This window comes from Geotrypetes seraphini, chromosome 11 (assembly GCF_902459505.1).
Source record: "Geotrypetes seraphini chromosome 11, aGeoSer1.1, whole genome shotgun sequence".
NCBI classification, from domain to species: domain Eukaryota; kingdom Metazoa; phylum Chordata; class Amphibia; order Gymnophiona; family Dermophiidae; genus Geotrypetes; species Geotrypetes seraphini.
The window spans coordinates 127,547,338-127,564,889 of NC_047094.1; the positions used below are offsets into that span (position 1 = coordinate 127,547,338).

At 42.2% G+C, this 17,552-nt stretch overlaps 1 protein-coding gene across 1 annotated transcript in view; it reads left to right on the forward strand.

The window, feature by feature from the left end:
* Nucleotides 1–6,757: 6,757 nt before the first annotated feature.
* Nucleotides 6,758–17,552, forward strand: part of LOC117368884 (IgGFc-binding protein-like) — a 65,973-nt gene continuing 55,178 nt past the window's right edge. The window contains exons 1-2 of the mRNA XM_033962627.1: nt 6,758–6,790; nt 14,919–15,057. Of these exons, the coding sequence (XP_033818518.1) occupies nt 6,758–6,790; nt 14,919–15,057 (172 nt within the window). The remainder of the gene's footprint in view (nt 6,791–14,918; nt 15,058–17,552) is intronic.

Here is a 17,552-nt window from a genome sequence, read left to right on the forward strand (position 1 = left end):
ATTGGACTACAGCTGAACTGCAGGAATATTTGCTAACTGATTTAAGATAAGATTCAATATCTTCAGATTTGTCTTATATTTTTATGAAGGTATTTGTCATTTATGAATTAATGGAGATAGAACTGCTGAGTTTTTCTGCCTTTCTCTGGTTTTTATAGTATATTGATATTATTAAGCACATTTATTAAATTGTTTGGTATAAATTTATATTTTTGTTTGTTTGAATTCTATTGCATTATTTACTCAGAAATGGACACCACAAAAGAGCAGTGCTAAGTGGTATTCTAGATAGGACATGTGCTCCTTGTAGAATACTGCTTAGTACCTATTATCCAGGCACCGAATATGCCTACTTGATGTAAATCCTGGTGCCTACACTGGGCACACTGACCCATTTTTCTATAACATTGCTTGCAACTTTGTGGAACATCCCTTATCCAGTCATGCCTCTCCCATGTCCATACTCTTTTTTGAGGTGTATGTTATTTAGGCACCCAGTGTTATAGAACAGCATGCAGTCACATGCTCATACAAAATCTAATCAGTGCCAATTAACATCAATAATTTGTTGTTAGCATTCAATTATTGATGGTTAATGGTTTGTTAACCAATTAAGTTGTGCATGTATCTCAGGAGCGAGACCACATTTGGCTAGATTCACTAAAGTCCACAAATCGCTCCAATTCATGTCCTATCCTTTTCCGAGTCATTCTGGCCGATCAATTCAGTAAAGCTTATCCATGCAAATAATCAAATCATAAACACGCCCCCATTCGCGCACACATCTCACTGTAACATTGATTGACGCACGTGCGTACTATATCCTTGTTGGTTTTGAAGCACATAACGCATGCACTAGCTCTTTAGGACTTAACTGCATAGAAATGGGGCGGTGTTTAATCGTGGATGTCATTGGTGGGCTCCGAATGTGCCTACCGCAAAGCATTGTTGTCGTAAAAAATGCAATATAAGAACGGTAGTTTTTACCAACCTCTCCTCTGCATACTCGTGTTCCAAAAGAAGCAGAGAGCGCTGTCCATTTCTCTCAGGAAAATAACTGTTAAGTTGCTAGAAGGCACAACAGTTAACAGCAGTTAAATGCGCTAGGATCATATGCTGTTATATACAGCCTACAAATCCCAGGAGGCTGTGCGGCTCTTTCTGCCGTGAAGCACGAAACAACCAAAGGTGACCCCGTGACGTCAGATGCACGCAACAATCTAGCTGGAAGGAAGGGGGGAGGGATAGCTTGCCCTTAAAAGTTATTTTTGATTTTTTTTAAAATTGGCATTGATATATGAAATGTACAATGTGCAAGGAGAGCACGGGGTTAATCCACGACTTTCTCACCATGCACATTACAAATCCGAGATTCACTCCCGCGCTCGTTATGCGCATTCCAAAAAAACCCAAAATATATTTCTAATGCTTATGTATATGAAAGTTTACATATGTTTAAAGTTTAGATATATTTTGGATTTTTTTGTGGGGTAGATATATATTTTTAATGGGGTTCTTAATATGCATGCGGCAGTTGCTAGGCAGGAATAGTCAGCGAGGATGTAAAGTGACTGGTCCTCAGCAGTCGAAACTTTTTGGAACGGAAGGCCAGTCGGTTTGCCTTAGGAAATTTACATGCCTTTTTACTCATTTGCATGCGCAGATTGGATGGGGTGCGGATGGGGTCTGGAGGAAGGTTAGTGAATCGAGCCGTAGTAGGAAAGTGAGCGCAAATCAATCAGTACACGATCGGTTTGCTTAGTGAATCTAGCCCATAGTATCTAGAGAGAAGCGTTTTATAATATACTTATAAGGAAGTGGAAAATACATATAGACTTTGTGGCATATAGAGCCGGTACAGCCATTTAACAAAGGAACACTTTCAAAACAGAGAGTGGTTTCATTAGAAGTGTCAAATATGCATGTTATCTTAGTAGGGTTAAAAAAAGATCTAACAAAGGTCCTCAGTCTATCAAGGCCAGAGGGTGAACTAAACATTGTACTGATTTGCATTTTGAATATACTTCTTAATGGAACATTAGCTTGTCTGAGAACTCAGGACATTATCACCATGCCAAGTGAAATATTCTTTCTCTTTTAGGTCAATGGGATATACAATAATCTCCCTCTCACCATCGAGGATGGAAAGATCCATGCTTACCAGCATGGTATTAATGTCATTATGGAAACTGATTTTGGACTGCAATTGAGCTATGACTTGATCTACTTTGTTGTGGTCACTGTTCCAGGGAACTACAAGGGCCAGTTGTGTGGTTTGTGTGGAAACTACAATGGGGACCAGAAAGATGAATTCCAACTGCCTGACAAAAGACTGGCTGCTGATGCCACTACATTTGGCTCTGCCTGGAAAGCCCAGATTGCTGGAGTGACCTGTGATAATGGCTGTGGTGCAGCTGGCAATCCCTGTCCTGTCTGTGATGATAAGAAAAGGGAAGTCTTCAAGAAGGATAACTATTGTGGCATTCTAAAAAGATCTGATGGCCCCTTCAGTACCTGCTATCCCACAGTCAACCCTGATATCTATTACAACAACTGCATCTATGACCTCTGCATGGGCAACGGAGATAACAGAATTCTTGGTTACAACATTCAGAGCTACGTGACTGCATGCCAGTCTGCTGGTATTACCATACAGTCTTGGAGAAGTGACTCTTTCTACCGTAAGTTTGGTTGGAGTTTAAAAACTGATCTTAATTGTAATTGTTTTATTCATTTCCCAAAATAATACAAATATATTCAACAATTGTTCAATCAGCTATTTTATGGTGTGTCATTAGAAGGAGACTCTAAAACATCTGCTTCTACTTCAAAGTTTAAAAAATTAGTATTGGTGAAAAAACCTTTAGATTAACAATTTAGATATGTTTAAAGGAAAAACTTTCATTATCCTTGGTTTTCTCTCATTATTGTAGATTTACCCTATTTCCTTCTATAGTTTTAACCGCTTTTTGTTCCATCTTTATCTCACATTCTCTCTCAAACTTCCTGTATCACTCACTGATCTCCATCAAGCCAGACTACTATGAAATATCTAGCATGAAACACATATTTATCTTGGGGAGCCAAGGAAACTAGCTAAGCTTAACATTTAAATTTGGTTTATAGCCAAAATGAGTGAGTACAGTACAGATGAAATGAAATCTAGACGTGATCCCAGGTTTACTAATGTGGAAAGAGCTACTTTGTAAAATCTCCTTTACTATATTAATTTGTTGCCTTATTGCATTTGCTTTCCCCTCCAAAACTTTTGTTTGTCATCTCTCTTTATTTTTTTATAATATAATCAGATTAATACTGGGTTTTACTAAACGTCTGTAGAGGTTTCTATAGCCGGCGAGGTAAATGCTCTGACGCTCAAAGAATTCCTTTGAGCATTGCAACATTTACCCTGCCAGCCTGCAGTAGAAACCTCTATCACCATTTAGTAAAAGGAGCCCTAAATAAATATATGAATACCGTATTTGCCGGCGTATAAGACGACTGGGCGTATAAGACGACCCCCCAACTTTTACAGTTAAAATATAGAGTTTGTTATATACTCGCCATATAAGACGACCCCTTCTTCCGCACACCTTCTGCACAACAAATAAAACTTAAAAGAACATCAGAATTTATTTCAACAATTTTAATGAATTCACTAAAGCTGAATAGAACAATAAACCCATGGGAGCTGCCATGCTATTTGTTTTCTAAACTGTTAACCAAACTGAAACTGTCAATGATAGAAGGAAGATAACACATAGAGGGAGAGAGCAAGTGCCGGGCAAGTCCCTAGCAAGTTTGCTGGCATGACAGTTTCCCTTTAAAAGCCTTCAAAAGCCTCCTGTTCGCCCCCGCAACTTCCTTAAGGGCTAGACTCCACACACGGCCGCATGTGCGAGAGACGTAGTCAAGAGAAAAGGGGTGGGGCCAGAGCGCCGCTGCTTCCCGCTGCGCAGGATGAAGGAGCTGGCACCCTTGTCACACTGATGTCCCGCCATGGCCCCGCTGATGTCCCGGCAGGTTTACTAGTACCGTAAGCACCGTAAGGAGGTAAGGAAGGAGATGTTAGGGCATGTAAAGTAAGGGCATGTAAACAGTACCCGGCGTATAAGACGACCCCCCGACTTTGGGGAGGATTTTAAGGTACTGAAAAGTCGTCTTATACGCCGGCAAATACGGTACATATTTTTTAATTATTGTATTCATTTACTTATTTTGTGCATTTCATATATTACCTTTCAGATGAATAAAATCTAAGTACTTTACTATACAATTAAATTCACTGCTTTGTTTTCATTTTAAGCTCTGCCCTGCCCTGCCAACAGCCAGTATAAACTTTGTGCAGACATCTGTTCAGTGACATGTGCTGGAATCACAGACACAGCCAAGTGCCCCATAACCTGTGCAGAGGGCTGTGAATGCAATGACGGGTTTTTCTTCGATGGACAGCAGTGTGTATCTATTGACAACTGTGGGTGCTTCTACAATGGGAAATATTACAGGGTACAGTACTAAAATTTCTCTTCATCACATGAGCTGATTTTGGTATCCCCACTGACACAGAAAAGGGGAAAAAAAACTTTCAGGGCCTACATGCTTTGTGGTTTACATTCAGTTAGATGGTAAAAATTTGTTTGATATATGAATAATCAGATTAGGGTTACTAACAACTTCATTTCAAAATGGAGAGACTCAACTAATTCTGGTTTTGCTCTACTGCAACTATGGATGAAATCTTGTTTCCTCTCAAAACCATATATTCATAGATTTATTGAATTCAGCTAGAGCTGAATTAGGGTCCAGAGAAGAGCAACTAAGATGGTTAAAGGGCTGGAGGAACTGCCTTACAGCGAAGATTAGGGAAACTGAGCCTCTTCTCCCTCGAACAGAGGAGATTGAGAGGGGACATGATCGAAACATTCAAGGTACTGAAGGGAATAGACTTAGTAGATAAGGACAGGTTGTTCACCCTCTCCAAGATAGGGAGAACGATAGGGCACTCTCTAAAACTGAAAGGAGATAGATTCCATACGAACATAAGGAAGTTCTTCTTCACCCAGAGAGTGGTAGAAAACTGGAACGCTCTTCTGGAGTTTGTCATAGGGGAATACACCTTCCAGGGATTCAAGACAAAGTTAGACACGTTCCTGCTGAACCAGAACGTACGCAGGTAGTGCTAGTCTCAAATAGGGCGCTGGTCTTTAACCAGAGATCTGCCGCGTGAGCGGACTGCTGGGCACGATGGACCACTGGTCTGACCCAGAAGTGGCAATTCTTATGTTCTTATCTTCCCAACGACATAGAGCATAAAAGTGTCCTTCAGTTGTACTTCTGCCTCTTAACTTTTTCATTGTGATGCACTTCTCATATATATTGGAAACTTCACAAGTAAGAATGAGAAGTAAAATGCAGCCATTTTGACGACACATAGTAGCTGTTATCAATGACATCACTAGTGGTCAAAATGGGTGCCTTCACATCAGGCAGATTAGAGAATAAAATCTATTTTAAGATTTTGAAAATGAAAAATAATGGTAATACATTTGTGCAGGCATCCAATTTATTTGAGTTTAGTAGTAGGGATGTGCAGTTGTTTGAAATGACATAGAAAATGGCAACAACATTTCCCATGTCATGTCATGTCATGTCATTGGCAAATGAAACTGAGCATAAAAACCATGAAGATAGGTGTTGTTTTCCTGTGCGATCAAAGAGAGATGTGAATTTTTTTTGCACCAGGGATGAGAGTATCATGCAAGCCTGAACAGGATTATAATAGGGATCACGCAGTTATGAGGCACATGAAAGACCCCTGAGGCAGGCAGTTAAGCCCTGTCAGGTCCGTCAATAAATTGAAGTTCAGCTGTCTCATATTGCAAGGTCCTTGGTGCTTTTCTTCTCCTATTGTGTGGTGTGTATTTTGGTTCCCTCTCTTCATAACGTACATTTTTGAAATATTTCCTACATTGTTTTATGTAATTGGCAAATGAAGTCAAGCAGAAAAAACTGGCATTTTGAGGGGGGGGGGGGTATGTGCTCTTTTGAAAAAGTACAAACTGTTTGCAAAGAGTAGACATTCTTTCAGAGCAATGTGCACTTTTCCAGTAGCGTGCACATATATGAACTATCACATATTGGGAAAGTCAGCACAATTTTCTGAACCAGCATATACTCTTGCAAATAATGCACAGAAACATTTGAACAATATACACTCATTTGAAAAAGTGCAAGTTCTTTCCTCTCCTGTCCTGGCCAAACTAGAGTCATTACTTTCATTTTGAACATAGAGCTTGGCTGGAATAGAATGGGATTGCAGTCATCTCACTATAGAAGACCACCAGGGATACCTCAGGTAGTTCCTACAGGGTTTCATGGAGGTGTGGGGGGGGGGGGGGGGAAGGTCAAACTACGAGGTGCCTATTATTGATGGATTGGCATTTGGGGCAGGTAGCCTGGCCTATTGAGGGTGCTATGAATTGGGTGGAGGCAATGGTTTTGGGGTGGTTGGGCTATATCATCAAGCTGGTATGGGGAGGGAACAGAGAGAAGGATTTGTCTGAGGGGAATCAGGGGGTCAGCACTTATTATTTGGTTTAAGGGGATGAAAAGGGTGAAATAAGATCAGAAGAAAGGTTTTCAGACCAAAAGGATTTAGAGCAGAAGGAAAGGAGATTTGCCTCTGCAGGTTGTCACACAACTATCCCCTGCTCAGGCCAGCAGGCGGTGTAGCCGTGTTTTATCCTGACCTGTTGGCATGGCTTCCCCAGGAAAGAGGAAGGCCTTTCAGGTAAAACAGACTTAGGCTCCTGCGTAGTCTGCCCAGGTCACACTGAGATACGTTGCCAATAAAGGGAGACACAATCCAGTTATGGTCAAATTCTCATACATAGGCTTTATTTGATAGGAGATCTGAACAACGTCAACCACTCTCAGGACATGCATAAGTCAGGCAAAAAGTAAAAATAGATCATACAGTTGTCAGAATGGCCTAAAGTTCAAGTATGGCATACAATTGCATTCCCCTGGACTTTCTCTGCTTTAAAGATAGTCCTCTTCACCAGGGTTCAAATAAACAGTAATGCCATGAAAATAAATTCCAAAACAATGAAAGCAAAAACTGCATAAACATAGCAGACAAATAAAGTAGCAAACTTTGGAAACACAGTCACAAGCTCCCCAGCTAACCTTGCAGGGTAAAGCGTTCAGTTACCGCTTTAAATCCGTTCAGAGCTCTGCTGTTAATCTGGCTTATCAGCATCAGCATCAGCTGAGTTTTCAGGAGCACAACAGGGCTTTGGATAAGCTGTTAGTTTTGCAGAGGCTTTATCACAATGGCTTTACAAGATCAAAGATACAGTTTCTTTAGAAAAACAAAACCTCCAGGCAGTCTCAGAGCTAAATAGAGAGGTTTTCCTTCTCTCCCTAATCCGAGACACCTGGTCTCTGGTTACAGAGAGCCAGCACACAAACGCAGCTAGGTGAGACAACTTCCTTGTTTCCCTTCAGCTTATGAACTAACCTCCATTCCCTCTGGGTTACAGTTGGCATCTAGAAGCAATTCAGTCCATTGCCTCAGCTCTTGCCAGGTTCTCAGTAGCTGGGCTCAAGCTAGGAAAATCCTCCATCATATCCACGTCCTCACTGCTGTGAGGATGAGGAGAGAACCTCCTCCCCTCACCTTTCTGCTTGCTCTACTGCTCGTGCCTTTCTGTTTCTTTGAACTCTGTGCCTCCGTCCCTGCCTTCTCCGCTCTCTCTGTGATTCAGAGCTCTGCTTTTATGTGTGTCATAGTCCCACCCCTCTCTCCTAGGAGTAGGGGGGGGTGGGCTGGAAATCCCTAGGGAAATAACTCTGGTTTCTCCTAGGCTGATAGTGAGAATGCCCTGCAGGACTAGGTCTCCACTTTTCAGTAAAAGTCCTAACAGGCTTTCTGCTGTATCTATTCTGGTATGGCACTCTCTGCTGGATATTCTTAGGCACATACCCTTCCTGCTCTACCTCATTGTCTGAGGGGTAGTCAGCCATTTCTATATCCTTACTTTTAACCTGGTCAGGTCTCCTGACCAGGGACCGTGCTCTGCTTTTATCCATTACAGGGACAAAGCTGGCTACGGGTTTGTCACAAGGTGCATTTGTGGTTCCCAGTTTGTGCCTGCGTTGTGTTACATACTGGACAGACCATCCGCTCTTTCTGCCCTGCCATGTACCGCATGCTCCTCTGACCCTGTGCAGGAAAAGCAGGGTAGACACTGCATTTTTTACATAGAATTTATACTTCTAACACCTCACCTTTACCTTACTTAACCTTAGTGAAAAAGCTCCATAGATGACTTTAGTAAAACTAAACTAAACCTTAAGTTTGTATAGTGCATCATCTCCATAAAGATAGAGCTCGACACAGTTTACAGGTAATTCAATAAATGAGGGAAGGACATAATAAGAAATTAGAGGTTATGAAGAGGATAGCTAGCTTTACATTAAATAGATAGCTTTACGTTTTGGAGAAAAGCCAGGTTTTCAGATGTTTTCAGAATAATTGGAATGAGCCTAGGTTCCGCTGCGGGGCAGGAAGGTTATTCCAAAGCTCAGTAAATTTGAAGAAAAGGGATTTCCCTAATTTACCTGCATACATGACACCTTTTAACCTGGTGAAAGATAGTTTGAGTATGTGGGCGGATCTGGTAGTGTCAGGTGTCAAAGAATTCCAGGATTGTGGGATTAAGGGAGGAAGAATGCCATGTAGGATCTTGAAAATTAGGCAGGTACATTTAAAGTGAATCCTAGAAATCACCAGAAGCCAGTAAAGTTTTGACAGAAACGGGGAAACATGATCGAATTTGCTTTTTGCGAAGATCAACCTAGCCGCAGTGTTATGGATCTGCTGAAGTCTTTGAAGATTTTTCTTGGTTAGACTTAGATAGATGGAATTACAATAGTCCAGTCTGGAAAGAATGCTTGATTGTACAAGGACAGCAAAATGTTGTTGGCAGAAGCAGGATCTCACTTTCCTCAACTTGTGAAGACTAAAAAAAACATTTTTTTACCAGAGAGTTGAGATGATCATTAAAGGAAAGTGTAGAGTCAATAATGATGCCCAAAACTTTGCTTGAGAATTTGATCTGCAGTATGGGACCAGAACGTAGTGGAATGAGCGTGGGTAATTGATCTAATTTTGGGCCAAGCCAGAGTAGTTTTGTTTTGGACTCATTCAGCTTCATTTGAAAATTGAAAACCCGCCCAAGTTGGGACTTGGATGATTTAAAAGACAGGTCATCCAACTGCCGATAATCGAAAAGGGTTTTTAGACGTACCCAGAGACTTTTTAGGCCTCTGAATCGCACAGTGCACCCAGAGCTGAAAAGGGTGTTTTTGAAGGCGTGGTTAGGGTGGGATGTGGCCTGACCTATACTTAGTTGTACTGCAGGGATAATCGAAAGTTTGACGAGTCTGCCTAGACGGAACTTATACATTGTGACTTAGGCAATCTAAAACCAGGTATAAGTGCCCAAAAGGTATCTAAAGATAACCAGTGCAGGGACAAATTACAGATCCCTCCCCCCTCCCCCCCCCATGTTCATTGACATCGTTGCACCCCCACAAAGTTGAGAATGAAAACGTACATACCTGCCTCCGGAACATCAACACCTGGCTTAGTAAAGCCTAGTAGAGCTGCACAGAAGTGGCTTAAGTAGTCTGGGGGATGGGCTACTGAACCATAGAGAGGAGGACCTAGGTCCATAAGCCACTCTAACCACTACATTCATGGTGGCAAATGTGTGCCCAACAAAACCCCCCAAAACCCTACTGTAGTGCTATATAGGTGCCACCTGAAGCCATAAGGGCTATTGGGGTTGTAGACAGGTGGGTATAGTGGGTTTTGGGGGTGTTTTGGGGGGCTCACCATGACCTGCAGGGGAGTTGTGGTGAGATGTTTATGTGGCACCCTTTTTGTGAAGTTCATAGCAGTGCCATGTAAGGTGTCCCATTGCTGTGTTGCCATGTCTGGGTGGCCAGTCCATCACTTTGCTGGCCCCTCCCATGTCCAAAAGGTCTTGTTCTGGGCATTTGGGACTTGGATGATTTTTTGGGCGAGAATGTGGTATAAAGATAGATGTACTAGCGGTCTGGGCAATCAAATGACTGGACGTAGAAGTAGACAATTATCGGAAAAAAATATTTTGGACGTACTTTTTGAGAATGGACATTTTACTGCTGCTGCCTTAGACATTTCTTTTGATTATGCCCCTCTATGCTTATAAATTTAAGCCTGCCATTCATTAGCCTAGATTTATGAGCCTTGTGCTGAGAATCAGTGCTAGTCTGATAACCATTTCTTCCTCGCCCTAAATCCGCTCCTGTTGCCACCAACTATCTATACTTCTAAAGTTATGAGTTTAGGTATACATTTAAGAATCTTACCCTAGTAAATTTTCAAGGAGGTCAATTTAGAAGCTCTTTCTTTCCTCTTTTCTATTATTTTATTGGTATTCTAGTTCTATCAATCCTATATAATAAAACCCTAAGCGCACATGCGCACTTAGGATTTCGTGTTCCCTGCCGCTGTGGTGTGTGATCCGTGGCAGCCAACCCAGCGGCAGGGAACATTCTGGCCACTCCCCTCCTCCCACCCTCACTCACCCTGGAAGCCAGGCAAGCTCTCTCCCTGCCTGTGTCCTCAGCAGGGAACACACCTCGGCCCTCACTCGCCGCTGCCGCCGCCGCTGCTGATCCTCCTGAAAAGAGCAGCCTGCGATGGTAGCCAGCTTTAGCGAACCTCGCAGGCCGCTCTCCAACTCGGTAGCATGTTCCCTCTGAAGCGATCCTGTGCGTCAGAGGGAACGTGCTACTGAAGCTGGAGAGCGGCCTGCAAGCTTCGCTAAAGCCGGCCACCATCGCAGGCTGCTCTTTACAGGAGGATCAGCAGCATGAGAGGAGCCGCCGGCGGCACTTTTAAAACTTAAAACAAAAACCTTCGGCCGCAGCAGGCCAGCCCGCGGGAAGGGAAGGGAAGGGGGAGGGGCCGAACGGAGCAGGCCAGATTGCATTAAGAGAAGGGAGTGGCCAAACGGAGCGGTAAGAGAAGGGAATTGCTTCACAGGGACCTGGAGGGGAAGGGAAATACCGCTGCTGCTTCTGCAAAGGAAAGTGGGGGGGGGGGGGGAGAAGGGAGTGGGGGGGGAAATGCTGCTACTACTTCACAGGGACCTGGAGGGGAAGGGAAATACCGCTGCTGCTTCTGCAAAGGAAAGTGGGGGGGGAGGAGAGACAGAAAAAAATACAGACAGACAAAGGAGGCCAGGGAGAGAGACAGACAGAAATAAAGACAGACAGGGGAAAAAGAAAAATAGACAGGGAAAGAGAGAGAAAAATAACAGGAGGGAAAGAGACAGAAAGAAAGGAAGAAAGAGACAGGAGCAGGGAGAGAGACATAAATAAAGAAAGACAGACAGGCATATATTCTAGCACCCGTTAATGTAACGGGCTTAAACACTAGTTTTATTATAATCTTTTTATACACCGCCTTGATGACCCATCTGATAAGGTGGTATATCAAATTTAATAAACATAAACACAAATCTCAGAATAGGGACATATATTTTTTGAATACAGAGCTCTGAATTCTTGCAGAAGGTGATACATTTATTAAAAAGTTTAGAATAAAGAATAACAGTTGACAATTATACTTAAATATAATGCCCCTATGCCTAATCATCATGCAGGGGCATCCCTAGCTCTGGAACCCATCAGGCAGTAGCCCTTGTCAGGCAGGCCCTCTGAGCTCTTGAATAGTTTGCACCAGGTACTTCCAATGAGAAAAAAGTGTCAGTTGGTGTGATTTTATTTTTATTTATTTATTCAATTTTCTATACCATTGTCCCAGGGGAACTCAGAACAGTTTACATGCATTTATTCAGGTTCTCAAGCGGTTTTCCCTCTCTGTCCTGGCAGGCTCACAATCTATCTAACGTACCTGGAGCAATGGGGGGATTAAGTAACTTACCCAGATCACAAGGAGCAGCATGGGTTTGAACTCACAACCTCAGGTGCTGAGGCTGTAGTTTTAACCACTGCGCCACACTCTCTTCACTTTGCTTTAGAAAATCAAAACAAGTATGACTGTGAACAAAGATGATTGGCACTGTATGCAAGTTTTATTAACATATACAGCTATAGGTTCAAGGAAAGTAGTGTCTGCATCTAAACAGTTGAGTTATTAGTCCCCCTGAAGCATAACTACTCAAAGAACTGAAAGAATCTCATAACTAAGTATTATGCAAGGGATCAGATAGCCTTTTAACTAATTTGGGTGACTAATCCCTACCTGATATTACTAGACAGATAGGAAAATCCTCTTTTCCTTGTATTTCCTGTCTCTTTTTCCTTCCCACTGTATCCCAATATTCTGATCACAGAAGGCAGCCCACCTAAGTTCCTTGGGTAGCATTGAGCCCAAATATTCAATGGGGAACCATTTCTGGTTACTGGCATTTGAACATGTGGGGGAGGAGGGGGGTGGTTGACTGGCTATACCTTAACCAGTTAAGTCAATGTTCAGTGCTGACTGGTTAAGTTATAACATGCAAAGATAGGACTGCTATTTAGGTGATCCGATTTGCCTGCTAAACTTAACTAGTAAGCGCTGAATATTACTGGTTATCAAATAATATAGCTGGTAAACCTTTAGCTACTAAGGCTCGGATTCTCTTAACAAAGCTGCTTTTTTAGGAGTTGGTAGGCGTCCAAAACTTGGGGCTCCTTTTACTAAGGTGCGCTAGCGTTTTTAGCACACGCTGACGAAAATACTAATGCAAGCTCTATGGAGGCGTTAGCGTCTAGCGCACGGCATTATAGCGTACGCTACTCCACGTGCTAATGTCCTAACGCACCTTAGTAAAAGGAGCCCTTAGTAAAAAATGCAGTTGAAACAAAGTTTGTAACTGAGTTCAAAGCGCCTACCGACACCTAAAAAAATCAGCACTGGATTCACATCTCCGTAGATGTTTATCTCATGTTGAATATCCATAGTTAGCTAGTTAAATGCTATTTAACCAGTCAGCAGTCATTTCTGGCTAGTGAAATAGCTTTGAATATTGGGGGGGCAAGTCTCACTCATATATAGGAGTGCAACTGAGTCAATGGATGTTTATCCAAAACAAGCTGTCCAGGGTTTTAGCCCTAGATTCATTGCTTGGGGTGGAAATCTACTTGTCCGGTGATTGCATTTCTGAAAGCCTTGTCCTACTCTCTCTAACCTATTTATCTACCTCTTTTTCAGTCTTAGGGTGACAATACTATTTATTTGAGTAGTAATATATAATTTTAACTTATCAGGAAAAGTCAGGAATTTCTATTTCCCATCCCTATGTAGGTCCATTCAGTCTGAAACGTCCTAGGCATGCCTTCCCAGCATTTACCAAAATTTACAAAATTGTGTAAATAATTCCATTTATATTGAAAATATTCTTCACGAAGCTTTGCAGTCAAATACTTTAACTAACTTCCAAACAGTTCTCAGGTAGTGTTTATGGGGCCGTCAGAAGTGGCACCCCAGATACACAAGATATCAATTTATGGGGCATTTTTTGCCACTGGTGCTTCCTCATAGGCTCATACACCACTAAGTAACTGTGTTATTTTAATTAGGTTATACTTTCAGCATCCAGCTATTTAAGCTTGAATAAATAATTTAATAGAGACTTATCTTTAAATTCCTGGTTCAATTTTAACTGATGCCAGGAACGGCAGAACGCCAACGCCGACATGCATGTTTCAGGGCGTGGCAAAGAAGTTTTTAGTTGAAAAATTTCTTAAACTTGGCGGGCACCAATGTTGATGTTTGGGAGAATAATTGTGTGTATGTTTAGTATGAAATAATGTTATATGTTTTAAAAGTTTTGATGGTGCTATATTATTATAATAAATGATTAATTATTTATAAGCATAAGATACAGTGTGAAACATAGCTATTATTTGGGTATTTTGTTAATGAATATTCATGAGAGAGATTTGTATGTAATGGAATTTCAGTGCTCTTCAAAGAGAGAAAACAAGGCAAACATCATTTGTAGTAATTATCATGCTTTAAAATACAATGGCACAGTTGATCACATGCCTTCCTTTCCAAAAATGCCTTACATCAATCTTAACATTAAAAGTCCATTCTGTTAAGTTTTTTAAACCCAGCAGGTGGCAGTGTTTCACTTTTCTTCCTAAATCACTTTTGATCTTTGACCTTTCCAAATATTAATCGTCAGTAAAAAGCCCTACTTCCTGCAGACACATCTTAACTTCTGTATGACCTTCAAATTAGTATTGTATTTTCTAATCTATAAAAAACAGATTCTCTGTAAATACACCCAAATTTCCTGTTCCTTTAAGAACCTTATCCCCATGGATGTATGTGAAGAATAGTACATAAATCTATGTCTCTTAAGAGTCACAAAATCAACCTTCTGAACTTCCTAGCATTAGCTGAAATGTAGAATCAGCAATTTAGACAGGGAATGCCAATTTGTGAGCTTAATCTCTTTATTACAAGGCCTCAAGGCTGAGTTTCCAATGTAATGTGCAGATACTGCATTTTAATTTATTCTTGTAATTTTGATTCATTCACAATCTCAGTTTTCATATCATCGGTGACAACTGTCACACTTGTAAATTCCAGGAATCCAACATGGAGGAGAAAGGCATGCAAAAACATATTCATATTCATTAGGGATACCCTGAAAACCCGACTGGCTGGGGGTCCTCTAGGACAGGGTTGAGAACCACTTCTATAGATGATAGCACGGCCTATGAAAGCATACAGATGCAGTTTCATTGCTAAATTTTCATTTCTGTATTATTTTCAGAAAATGTTAAATTTTAATATCTTTTGTGCTTAATATTAACTGCCTCTTTTCTCAATTCAACAGCCCAATGAGAAGATTGTAAGCAATGAATGCAAGGAGGTCTGCTCTTGCAGTCCCACTGGTGTAGAGTGCAGTGACTACAGCTGTGCCAGTGATGAGAAATGTGTGATCAGGGATGGTATCATGGGATGCATCAACAAAGGTAAAGGGTAGGCATGACTGTCTTGGGTCATATGAACAGGGTGGGAGAGATGCATGAACAGGACAGCCTTGAATGTCTGTGATATATAAATAGAAATACTTTCATAAATGTTCAAGTAATAAATTCTTAACTATAGTTTAAAAATGTAGTTTCAGCAGAGCTGCTGAATAATGGCACAAGATGGACATTTTTGAGCTGGGCTGCACAGAGACATTGCAAGGGCAGAATGGCAGAGAAGCTGGGAGTTGTAAGAATGCCAGCAATATTCAGTGCCCACTTCCATCATAGCTAAAAAAAACAAAAAACAAAAACCAGCTCTAGAATTCTCTTGGTTAACCGGCACTGAATTTCTTCCAGCACTTACATAACCTCTTGTACCAACAAGCTTCCAGTGACCTTGCCTTCCTCTAAGTCCCTACCCCCAGCTCTGGCAAGGTCCAGACCCTGGCAAAAACAAGATACCCCCCCCCCCCTTGACAAGACCACTCTCCCAGCTCCCTAAGAAAATAAGAACAGTCATATTGGGTCAGGCCATTGATCCATCTAGCCCAGTTTCCTGTTTCCAACAGTGGCCAATTCAGGGCACAAGTACCTGTCTCACTATCTCCCTTATCCATCCAGCATGTCTGTTCCTGTCTCCCCTTCTGTCCAGTGTGTCTTTCCCCCTCCCCTTCCATACACGGAGCCTATTCCTCTGTCTCCCTCATTCAGCATGTTTGTCCCCTTTCAGTTCCATCCAGCATATCTGCCCCTGTCCCTTTCCATCCAGCATGTCTGTCCCCCCATCTCTCCTTCTATCAGGGGTGTTTGTACCACTCCCCTTCCATCCATCATGTCTGTCCTTCTGTCTCACTTTCCATCCAGCATGTCTGTCCACTGTCTCCCATTCTATTCATTGTATCTTCCTCCCTGTCTTCTTAATTGATGGGTCTGTCTCCCTGTCTCCTTCATCCATCCAATGTGTCTGTCCTCCTGTATCCCTCATTCAGTGTGTCCATCCCCCTACGCTTCCATCCAGCATATCTGTCCCTGTATCCTTCCATCCAATACGTCTATCCCCCTATATCTTCTTATATTCATCGTGTCTATCCCCCTCCCATTCCATCTAGCATGTCTGTCCCCCTATCACCCTTTCTATCCAGTGTGTCTGCCTCCCTGTCTCCCCTTCTATCCCAATACAAAAATATTCACAGAGGTCAGTGCAGGTCAGTAGCATAGCAAGGGGCAGTGGCGCCTGGAGTGGGGGGTGCCCAGCATCCTCCCTGGCAGTTAGGGATTTTCTTAAATGCATCCCCCCAATAGTTGTCACTGGCAGCGAGCAGGATCTCTTACCTACTATTTGTGCTGATTGAGCCTGCTTTTTGATGTTACTTCCTGGTCCTGTGAAAGAAAGTGATGTGAGAGGGAGGACTGAGGTCAGCACGAGCAGCAGAGGGAGACTCCGCTTGCTACCGGTAACAACTATAAAAGGTATGGTGGGGAGAGAATGCATTTTTAAGAGAGAGATGTTGGTGCCACTGTCAAGTTGGCGCGCAGGGCACTCAATCACCATGCTTCCCCCAAGGATCCTAGACTAATTATCACTCTTCATCCAAATACTCCAATTGTTCTGCCAACCCTTTCTCAATAATTATTTCTAGAAAAGGGTGATAATTTGACAACATTGAGGGGAATTTTCTAAAAAACGCCTGGGGTAAAATTCTAAAATTGGTGCCTAAACTTAGGCACCTTATCAGCACCTAAATTAATTGAAGAACACTGTTAGAAACAACAAAAAAAGGCAAGGTTGAAGCGCCTACTGGTGCCTAAATAAAAGGCACTAGAATCACGCCTATGTAGGTGCTTTAGGTTGCTGAACGACAAAGTAGGCATGGCCAACGCTGGAAGTAGTGTTAGGCGGTCTAAAGCGCCTACTTAGGTGCGATTCATGCATAGATAGGCACCAAAAATGTAGGCCTGGAAAACCCTGGCTTACATTTCCAACACCTGCCTTTCCCATAGGCATGATTCCAAAACCGGTGTCGATGTGCGATTGACACACGATCGGCAGCTGCCGATATCGGCACCAATTACAGAATCCAGCCCTAAGTACCTATTCGTAAGGTTTTTAAAAAATGCCATCTTACAACCATAATCAAACAGGAAAAATGTCTAGATTTCTTGTTCAATTATGGCTGTGAGATAGACGCTTTTGCATTGAAAATGTCCAAAATGAATAGCCGTTTTCCGAAGTGAAATGTCAACTTTTGAATGACAAAAGCACATGGACATGAACATCTGTCTGGCATCATTTTTAAAAACATGGACACACAGATGTCCTTGCAGGACAGAGGAGCAGCCCAGTGCTTAGTATGGTGGACTGTACCCCAAGGGACATAGGTTCAAACTAGAGAATGACAAGGGGACAAACTTTGTCCTCATCCTCACGAGCTCGGTCCCTGTCCCTACCCTGTCTCCATGAGCTCAGTCCCTCCTCTGTCCATACAAGCTTGTCG